Below are 10950 nucleotides of genomic sequence, written 5' to 3'. Positions count from 1 at the left end.
GCGCGCGCCCCCCTTGCCCCAGTCCGAATTGGACAAGGGAAGGGGGCGGCAGCCCCCCTCTCCTTCCTTCTCTCCACCTCCTCCTTCCCCCTTCTCCTACTCCTACTAGGAAAGGAGAAGTCCTACTCCCGGTGGGAGTAGGACTCCCCCCTTGGCGCGCCCTCCCTGGACGGCCGCCTCCCCCCCTTGCTCCTTTATATACGGAGGCAGGGGGCACCTCTAGACACACAAGTTGATCTATTGATCTACTCCAGTCGTGTGCGGTGCCCCCATCCACCATATTCCACCTCGGTCATATCGTAGCGGTGCTTAGGCGAAGCCCTGCGTCGGTAGCAACATCATCACCGTCACCACGCCATCGTGCAGACGGAACTCTCCCATGAAGCTCTACTGGATCGGAGTTCGCGGGACGTCATCGAGTTGAACGTGTGCTGAACTCGAAGGTGCCGTACGTTCGGTACTTGGATCGATCGGATCGTGAAGACGTACGACTACATCAACCGCATTGTGCTAACGCTTCCGCTTTCGGTCTACGAGGGTACGTGGACGATACTCTCCCCTCTCATTGCTATGCATCACCATGATCATGTGTGTGCGTAGGATTTTTTTTTTTGAAATTACTACGTTCTCCAACACTCCGGTTAATAGGTTAGTCCCAAAAATAATATAAAAGTGTAAAATAAAGCCCATTAACATCCAAAACAGATAATATAATAGCATGGAACAATCAAAAATTATAGATACGTTGGAGACGTATCACTCTTACGAACCACAATCGAAGCTTTAGCATGATCCTTTATTCTAACAGGGAAAGGTGGTTTCTCAATATAAGGAGTAGGAACAACATGATCATTATAAGTGATAGTCTTTTATTCAACTTTAATAGGTGCAACTACTTTTACTTCAATGGGAGGATTATATTTAAACCACTTCTCCTTAGGGAGATCAACATGAGTAGCAAAGGATTCATAGAAAGAAGCTACTATCTTAGAGTCAAGTCCACATTTAGTGCTAAATTCACGGAAAGCATCCATATCCATAAAAGATTTAACACAATCAAACTTAGGTGTTATACCTGACTCCTTACCTTCGTCGAGATCCCAATCTTCAGAGTTGCGTTTAATTCTTTCCAATAAATCGCATTTGAATTCAATAGTCTTCATCATAAAAGAACCAATACAAGAAGTACTGAGCATAGAGCGATCATTGAGAGAAAGCCGAGCATAAATTTTTTGAATAATAATTTCTTTTGGGAGCTCATGATTGGGGCATGAATATAACATTGACTTAAGCCTCCCCCAAGTTTGAGCGATGCTTTCTCCTTCGTGAGGCCAAAAATTATATATATAATTACGATCACGATGAACAAGATGCATAGGATAAAACTTCTGATGAAATTCCAATTTCAATCGGTTGTAGTTCCATGATCCCATATCATCACATAGCCTAAACCATGTCAATGCCTTTCCCTTCAAATATAAAGGGAATAACTTCTTCTTGATAACATCCTCGGGCATACCTACAAGCTTAAATAATCCACAAACTTCATCCACATAGATTAGGTGCAAATCAGGATGTAATGTTCCATCACCTGTGAAAGGATTAGCTAGCAGTTTCTCTATCATGCCCGAAGGAATTTCAAAGTAAACATTTTTAGTAGGTTCAGTAGGTTGAGGAGCAACTCTTTGCTCTACTAGTCGGGGTGAAGATACCCTGAACATGCCCCTCAAAGGATTATGTTCCATAGTAGCAAGTGACAGTAAATTTCAGCACACTATATAACTTTTTCCTTACCAAATTCCACCTACCAAAGGCGCTTCACTCCCCTGTAACGACGCCATAAAAGAATCTTGATGACCCACAAGTATAGGGGATCTATCATAGTCCTTTTGATAAGTAAGAGTGTCGAACCCAACGAGGAGCAGAAGGAAATGATAAGCAGTTTTCAGTAAGGTATTCTCTGCAAGCACTGAAATTATCGGTAACAGATAGTTTTGTGATAAGGTAATTTGTAACGGGTAACAAGTAATAAAAGTAAATAAGGTGCAGCAAGATGGCCCAATCCCTTTTGTAGCAAAGGACAAGCCTGGACAAACTCTTATATAAAGGAAAGCGCTCCCGAGGACACATGGGAATTATCGTCAAGCTAGTTTTCATCACGTTCATATGATTCACGTTCGGTACTTCGATAATTTGATATGTGGGTGGACCGGTGCTTGGGTACTGTCCTTCCTTGGACAAGCATCCCACTTATAATCATCCGCAACTACAACAGAAGTATTAAGGTAAACTTTAACCATTTTATGAAACATATGGATCCAAATCAGCCCCTTACGAAGCAACGCATAAACTAGGCTTTAAGCTTCTGTCACTCTAGCAACCCATCATCTACTTATTACTTCCCAATGCCCTCCTCTAGGCCCAAACAATGGTGAAGTGTCATGTAGTCGATGTTCACATGACACCACTAGAGGAAAGACAACATACATCTCATCAAAATATCGAACGAATACCAAATTCACATGACTACTTATAGCAAGACTTCTCCCATGTCCTTAGGAACAAACGTAACTACTCACAAATCATATTCATGTTCATAATTAGAGGGGTATTAATATGCATAAAGGATCTGAACATATGATCTTCCATGGAATAAACTAACTAGCATCAACTACAAGGAGTAATCAACACTACTAGCAACCCATAGGTACCAATCTGAGGTTTTGAGACAAAGATTGGATACAAGAGATGAACTAGGGTTTGAGATGAGATGGTGCTGGTGAAGATGTTGATGGAGATTGACCCCCTCCCGATGAGAGGATCGTTGGTGATGACGATGGTGATGATTTCCCCCTCCCGGAGGGAAGTTTCCCCAGTAGAACAGCTCCGCCGGAGCCCTAGATTGGTTCCGCCAAGGTTCCGCCTCGTGGCGGCGGAGTTTCGTCCCGTGAGCTTGCTTATGATTTTTTCCAGGACGAAAGACTCCATATAGCCAAAGTGGGCATCAGAGGGTTGCCAGGGGGCCCACGAGGCAGGGGGCACGCCTAGGGGGTAGGGCGCGTCCCCCACCCTCATGGATGGTGGGTGGCCCCCCTCTGGTACTTCTTTCGCCCAATATTTTTTATATATTTTGAAACTTGCTACCGTGAAATTTCAGGACTTTTGGAGTTGTGCAGAATAGGTCTCTAATATTTGCTCCTTTTCCAACCTAGAATTCCAGCTGCCGGCATTCTCCCTCTTCATGTAAACCTTGTAAAATAAGAGAGAATAGGAATAAGTATTGTGACATAATGTGTAATAACAACCCATAATGCGATAAATATCGATATAAAAGCATGATGCAAAATGGACGTATCAACATCTACAACATCGGTTTCATTCCCTTGATCTCTACAACTGTGACTTGCGAAAATTCGTGGACTACCCTAGACTATGGATGTTTGCAAAGGTACTGGGTGAAGACAACATGTCCGCTCTGCGGAGTAGGAACCAATGTTGCCAATCATCATAAAACAACTCTCTTTTATGACAAGAACTAACACCACAACAAGACAAAATCTTCGTCTCGAGTACATGGTCAAGGCGATGTAATTCCCCACTCCTATCGAGAGGAAACCCTATGGATTAGACGTTTGTCACACTTTGAAGTCGTGCCCCTCTTGGGGTCTTCTTCATTTGAGTTGGTATTTGGTGGAGGGGCTTGTGGACGTTGTTTCAAGGTTCATAGTAAGCCTTGCATGACAATTATGAGAATATTTTGATCACAACCATGTTTCGATAGTTGGTTTTCTAGCATTCCCGCTGGGTCTTTATTTTTGTTCCCCTCTAGTGCTATAAAGCCAAAGTTGTCACATCATCGTCTAGGTAGTGGCAATGATAGGTGGCAGGTAATGTTTTTGCATGGTTTTTTTCAATTAACCGAACAAAACTCCTTTTTTAGTTAATATATAAAGTCACGTGGACTTTCGATGAGTGAGTGTAACACCATGATAATTAAGCTACAGTGATCCACTCCTAATGATGCCATGTCATCACAATAATTGTTCCTAAAACTCACCTCGAATGGTGAAGAAGTCGTTTGCTTTTAGCCGTTGGATCATATTGAATGGCAAGCTGAAGTGGAACCTAGTTGTGGTTGAGCTCAAGTTTGGCAGAGGAGTGATGGCTCAAGCTCCAAATTGGGTTGGACGATGTTGTCGTGAAGAATGGAAAAACCACCATGCCAAAGGATTAACCGCCAAGTCATGGGAAACAAGTGCGGGAAGGCACGTTCCTCCCATGACGCCGCGGCTACAAAAATGTCGTCCACATGGACAGACATTTTTCGGCGAGGGAGAGCAAGAAGGGGGAGAGGTACAAGCTCATGTTGGATACACAAAAGGAAAGGATGGAGTGGGACCGGAAGAGGGCGGAGAAGAAACTCGAAATTGAGAGGGAGAATATCGAGTTGGAGAAGCAACAAGCGGTGATCAAATGAGAACTCGAGAAGGCTAAGACATTTGGCGACATAGAGCATGAAAAGGAGAGGTTGCAACTCGCACGGGACGCCGACGATGCGAGGATCATGTTGGCGGACGAAACCCTCTTGGATGAGCATGTGAAGAAGTTGCTTGCGAATAAGAAGAAGGAGATCAATGACCATAGGGAGTACGAGGCGGCAAGGGCGGTTGCAGCCCGGATGCAGGCGGAGCGGAACGAGCAGGACGCATTTTGCTCGGAGCAGAAGCCCGACCAGTGATCCGAGGCCATCCACACGCTCGGACATTGATTTCATTTTGGCATATACGGTTTGTTGAACTATGATTTGTTTTGCTTTTGCTTTTGCTTTGTTTCGAACTTTTAAATTCACAAATTTGTATCGTATGATCGACGTGTATAAATTTAAGAATCAAAATTTAAGATATGTGAATATAGGACACAATATGTAAGGGGCCGGCGGACGCCGTCTACGGACGCGTTCAAAAGCACCCACGGGCATATTAAGGGCCGGATTTGTCAAGTGGAGTGTGGATGCTCTTATATAGAACTTACAAAACCTTGTGATTGGACGCCTCCTCCATGGGCCGGAGAAGAAAGAGCGTGTAGCACGGACGGCGGCCCCACCAACCAGCCGCCGCTCCACTCCCCGTCCGTCACCGTCACCTTCCTCGAGAACCCCAAGCGCAAGAAGCTCTCCTCCCCCTCACCAGGGATCCCAACAGACGGCCCGAGCCCCCTCCAATGCTCCACAGTCCACGGACATGGCCTTCCTCAGAACCCTAAACCCTCTCCTCCGCAGGAACCCCGCCCTCCCGAATCCGAGGCCTCTCTTCTCCCACTACACGCTCTCCGCCCCCTTCCGCGCCGCCGCCCCTCCCGCCCCCGCCCCCTTCGCCGCCGCGGCCGCGGCCGCGCACCCCCGCGTCCTCGGCCGCCCCCGCAGCGGGCCGCTGCTCCCCTCCTCGTCCCCATGGGCGCTCTCGCGGTCCGCCACGCCGTTCACCACCGCCGCCGCTTTCCGCTCGAAGCTCCACAGGGCTCGCGCCATTGCCGGCGGCGGTGCGCAGGCTCTCGCGGACGCGGTGCGGTGGGAGCCCAAGCGGGTCTACGGAGGCGAGGCTGCGGGTCCGGGTGGAGGCGAGAAGTTTCTGAATCTGCCCAATTTGGTGTCGATCGGGCGCATGGCGTCGGGTCCGCTCATTGGATGGTGAGTTCTTACCTTCAGGTGTCACTATGCTATCGGACTGGATGCACTGATATAACTGCTCAAGTTTGATGGTTGGACTCCGTTGATCAAAATGATACTCCTCTGGTGTTTACTTAGTACTGCATTCAGTAGAACTGTCCTCAGTACTCACCTTGTCAATAGTTAGTTAATTTCGACTTTTCGAGGCATGCCAGTTAAATCGAATCAGAAATGTGTGCAGGTTTTAGGCCATACATTACCATGCCCTGTTATTTTTCATAGATAGTTCTGTGCTCGTGCATGAGTACCTCATGAAAGAAATTAGTCTCATGCATACTTGTTGGATTAGCAATTATTTCTGCCCAGACCAGCTATTTAAAATTATGTCGCTATGTGTCTGATGATGTAGGTCCGAATGTGTTAGCCTTAAAGGAATCGAATATTTGATGCTATGTATTGTTGAGGCTTTATGCATGTCTTACAATTGATTGTATTTCAAGTTTTACATAGGCATGGCTGAGTTGCTTTTGTATGTCAAATCTTAAGGAACCGAGAACCCGAAATATTTACATTTCGGAACAGAAGGAGAGGCTGCCAGGCTACAAATTGAGACAGGATATTAAATACGATGTGTGAAATTGTTAGTTGTCACCAAGGTTGCGGAGCTTGTAGTCAAAACATGTTAACCAATCATTGAACCTTTCTTCATGTTCTCTTTGGTCATGTAAATACATGTTTGACCAGGCAGCTTTGAACCATGTCAGACAAAAGATACTGAAATGTTTTGTTCTGTGTCTATGTGACATGACATTTACATAAAGGGCTGAGTAAACCTTTTGTTTGTTCTTCACATTAGAATCAGATGTATTGCTTAACCAGCACTGCGTGTCAGTGTCAAATCTGAAGAAGTTGCCAGGCTGTAGGCTTATCATTCCATACTTCAACAGTGCACCATCCTCCTCTTAGTTTTTGTGTTGTTTTGCTTCATCACAGGAGGTCTAAAATTGGGGTTAATGTCTAATTAGCTTTTTTGGATGTTCTAACAGTGTTTTCGAATTATTCAGTCTCTAGGTATCAGAGCATGCAATTGCTGTCAAATAAAGTATATATGTTTGATTAATTTGCGGTTTTGGATATGTTGTCTTGCCACATAATATTTTAGACATATAGGGCCATGATTATATATATTTTTCCTATCTACGGTTCTGGTTCTGATTATCTACATATGCTATGTAGGATGATTATGAATGAATGGTATCTTCCTGCTTTTGGCACATTAGCTTTGTCTGGTGCAAGTGATTGGGTAAGATTACACCCTTCTAATATTTTTACCATACTAACACCGTATGTTAAAAACCTTACTCATCATTTATTCTCTGACAATAGTTGGATGGTTTTTTAGCAAGAAAGATGGGCATCAATTCTGTAATTGGTTCATATCTGGACCCATTGGCTGACAAGGTTCAAACTTCAAATCAATATTTATAAACTTTATGTTTCTTTATATAAAATTATATGTGTGCTGTTAAGCTGACCTGCAGTATTTGTTGTGTTGCTTAGGTGTTGATTTGCTGTGTTGCTGTAGCAATGGTTGAGAGGGAGCTCTTACATCGTGAGTAGCTCAACACATATTCTCTTCATTTTTGTATCTTTGCTACACAGCTTCCTTGCATCCCCGTGTATAATGTCAATCCCAACCAGAGACATTGTGTGATACTCTGAATGTCTAAAACCATTCACCAGCTTCATCTAAGTAAAAATACAGTGATGGTGATTGCTGATAGCTCATTATATTGTCCTGCTATTCTTGCCCTTAACTGAATAATTTGACAAATCAATCACTGTTGTTGCACTTTGATTGCTCTGCTTGAAGCTGGCCTTGTTGGCCTGGTGGTTGCAAGAGACTTTCTCCTGGTGGGTGGGGCTTTCTACAAACGAGCATCCAGCCTGGGATGGAAGGTACTACTTACACAAAATTAGGTATATATTTGAAGTGTTCAAATGAATACTCACCCTGATTATCCTCGCGCCAGTGGAATAGTTGGTCAGACTTTTGTAATTTGGACGCAATTCAGCGTGAGAAGGTTCAACCTCTTTTCATCAGCAAGGTATGTCACTATGTTCTCACATTATTTGATCCTGTGGAGCTTTGACACACATGACAATAATTTTTTAATGCAGGTAAATACAGTATTTCAGTTGATGTTGGTTGCTGGCGCACTCCTTCAGCCAGAATTCGGCACAGAGGAGACTCAGAATTATATTACATACTTGGGGTAATCTTTTTTTCAAACTTTTTGTCTGCCCTGGTGTTTGTAGTTTGGTGAAATGGTGTTTTTTATATGAAATTATACTTATACGTTGAACCAGTCAAACCACTATTTATCTGTCATAACTCAGAAGCATCTCCTATGTGAATTTGATAATTTCAAGAAAATAATACTGAAACAGAAGAATACTTGAACATCAATAATTGATGATTGTAAAAAAACATAGTTTATATAAAACATTGTGCTTGCAGTGTTTCTTGCTAAATATTTTGTTTTGTAACTGCAGTTGGCTGGTTGCTACTACTACAATGGCATCCACAGTAGGTTATGGTGTGAAATACTATCAGTTAAGACCGAGGACATGATGACAGCTGTTGCCTGCATTTTTGTTAATTACCAGCCAGATTACGATTGGTGAATCCAGCAATTAGTTGTGAAACTCAATTGTTTCCATGGACCATCCAAATTTGAAGAAATGGAAGGGTTGTGCAGTTTCTAAAAATGAAAGCTGCAGATGTTTGCTGTATTAGGACCTCTCCCAAGTAGCCATTAGTCTAGTTCCTTACACATGGGGTCACTGACTAGAATATAAAGCTGTAGAATTTGTTGTATTTTTTGCTTAAGAATGGTCAGCAAATTACTGGTGGGCAAACCGCATGCCAGTGTACATATTCTTGCAGCTCTGTACTAATGTTGAGTACAGACTAGAGAGGTTGGCTAGTCTTGAGACGTCAGCGGTTGAAGTCTATAAATTCTCTCATATTCCAAAGGATTTAGTTGAGTCGTTTTAACCCCTGCAAACGGTGAAATGTATAAACTCATTTTCTATGTCCCTGTATTGTACTGTACTCGCCGGGTCAAAATGCAGTAGTGGATAGATCCGGTTGAACCAGCTGATTACTGGTCCAAATCGAGTGGATCAAGGCATTATTTGCTTCTTAAGCTTTGTTCCTAGAATCATGTCGGGCTGGGGCGAGCAAGTTGGAAGCCAAAATGAGCGCCTGCCAGTCATAACCATTTTTCGATACTCAAGTTGAGTTCATTCTCATCGATGGGTTCAATAAACGAGCCATAGTTCGTGGGAGGAGGATATGTTATTTCTATCGGAGTTGCTATGGGTTACTTCTTCCGTTTCACAATGTAGTGCATATGGTTTTTTAGAAAGTCAAACCACACAAACTTTGACCAAATTTTGTAACATCCCAAATTTTCAATTTGGAATGTTATACATAGGTCATTCATGCATATCATTTTCTGTTGCATTCTGTTTCGTGATCCTCAAAATTCTAAGCAACTCAAGGACCCTCGGAGAGAGTTAGGGATTTCACTGTTTTCATATTTGAGTTTAATCAAATATCGAAACGAGGATCATTTGTTTTATTATTTTTCTCTCCAAAATATTTTCATACTAAAAGATATGAGAGGAGATAATATGACTTCTCCAAAATAAATGAAATGTTGGAGCAAAATATTAAAATCAAACATTTGATTTTATTCGGATTTTATTGCTATTTTATTTGCATAGGAAAAATATGTGTTTTTCAAAATTGCATTTTAGGCCCAAATAAATGTTCACCTTGTTCGGCATATTTTTAGAGGACGGGGAAAATTTATTTCGGGATTTTTGTAGTCCGTTTAGTATTTCTTTTCTTTCTTTTTCTGCACAACGGATTTTTTTAAAAAAAGTCAAACCGACTCTGGGCCGTACCCGAGTGGGACTCCGCCCGGAGGGGCTTTATAAGCCGGGCCCCCCCTGCCCGCCGAAGCCCACCAGCCACCGAAGCCCACCCGCGCCGCCGAAACCCTAGCGCCGCCGCCGCCGCGTGCCGCCGCCGTCGCCTCGCCGACCTCGCCGGAGGTAGTCGCCGCCGCCGCCTCGGTTTTCGCGAGAAAACCGATCGTTTTTTTGAAACCCTAGATCCGTTTTTTTAGATCCGGTTGGTTTAGTTATATAGCGGACGTTTGTCCGTACGTTTGTTTTAACGAACGGTTTTTGCCCGTTAGCCGCAGACAGCGAACGTTCGTTCGTTAGCCTGTTCGTCCGTTTTCTTTTTCTCGGGTTTTCACGATTATTTTCGATCGTGATTTCTGATCCGATTTTCGTTTTAGTTTATCTTTTCGCTCGTTTATCGGAATCAGGCGATTCAAGCGCCTAGATCTTCGTCTCGAAGCCCTCTTTCTGTTTAACCAACTTGAACAAGATTTTGGTACTGTAAAATTTGAGTTTAGTTCAGATTAGTAATCGGATCTTGTTTCTCTCGCAGTTTGAGTTTCGTTGCTCCGTTTGATTTGATTCTTTTTGCAAACCGGAGTTCTTAAGTTGAACTTTCTGGTTAGATCTTCTTAGTTGAGTTTTACCCGTGCATCTTTGCTTGATTGCTTATGTATGATATTGTTTTTTTGTGATAGAACACCCGGAGTGCGAAGCGTGGTACTACGAGTCTCTAGGTTTTGCGAATCGTCAGCAAGGCAAGTAACACATTGATCATACTCTTCTCATACCCTGTTTTTATGCATTAGTTCCAACCCTCAAACATTGCATGGTTAGGATCTGAATAACTTGTGGGTTTGTGAAAGTGCTAATGGCACTTAAGTTATATTTTGGTGTGATGACAATGTGGTTAGTTGAACTAATATCGGTTGCTAAAGTTTATCTCAGGTTATTGGTTCTAAGTGCCCGCGATGGAGATGTGCGACCCCCATTTCAAAAAGGACAAAGGCGTGGTCTTTCGACGCTTCGAAGGTTTAGTTTTGGTTTGCTTCGAGTCGTAGGAAAGACCGCACTATTAAGAGGGGTTTGTGTGGATAAATATTGTGTGGGAATGCCTTTACCGAGCCTTACTCTCTTACCCTTCCCACTCCAACCACCTCATATGAACCTAGTGTGTGTGTTGTGGTACTCAGAAAGTTGCAATAGTAAGTTACTCGGTACCCCGTGCGCACGGGGTCTTTTGACCCCCGTGCGCACGGGGTACTGCGTAACTCTCTGGGTACCCCGTGCGCACGGGGTCTTTT

The 10950-nt window shown here is 43.5% G+C and overlaps 1 protein-coding gene across 1 annotated transcript; it reads left to right on the top strand.

Moving 5' to 3' along the window:
- The first annotated feature begins 5094 nt into the window (after window positions 1-5094).
- LOC119269256 (CDP-diacylglycerol--glycerol-3-phosphate 3-phosphatidyltransferase 1, chloroplastic-like) lies at window positions 5095-8773 on the top strand. The gene is made up of 8 exons (XM_037551052.1): window positions 5095-5686; window positions 6902-6968; window positions 7052-7126; window positions 7226-7277; window positions 7539-7624; window positions 7699-7773; window positions 7847-7941; window positions 8222-8773. Exons 1-8 carry the CDS (start codon window positions 5241-5243, stop codon window positions 8298-8300), a joined length of 975 nt encoding a protein of 324 aa, XP_037406949.1. The 5' UTR covers window positions 5095-5240; the 3' UTR covers window positions 8301-8773.
- The last annotated feature ends 2177 nt before the right edge of the window (window positions 8774-10950 follow it).

The sequence above is a fragment of the Triticum dicoccoides genome, chromosome 3A (genome assembly GCF_002162155.2).
Source record: "Triticum dicoccoides isolate Atlit2015 ecotype Zavitan chromosome 3A, WEW_v2.0, whole genome shotgun sequence".
Classification (NCBI taxonomy): domain Eukaryota; kingdom Viridiplantae; phylum Streptophyta; class Magnoliopsida; order Poales; family Poaceae; genus Triticum; species Triticum dicoccoides.
This window is presented reverse-complemented; position numbering and strand designations above follow the sequence as displayed.

What these genes read in the sequence shown, in the direction of transcription:
- LOC119269256 (XM_037551052.1), top strand. Translation starts at nt 5,241, where the DNA reads ATGGCCTTCCTCAGAACCCTAAACCCTCTCCTCCGCAGGAACCCCGCC. An exon ending in TGTCTGGTGCAAGTGATTGG is followed by an intron (nt 6,969 to 7,051) that starts GTAAGATTACAC and finishes CTCTGACAATAG; the next exon opens with TTGGATGGTTTTTTAGCAAG. An exon ending in CATCCAGCCTGGGATGGAAG is followed by an intron (nt 7,625 to 7,698) that starts GTACTACTTACA and finishes TCCTCGCGCCAG; the next exon opens with TGGAATAGTTGGTCAGACTT.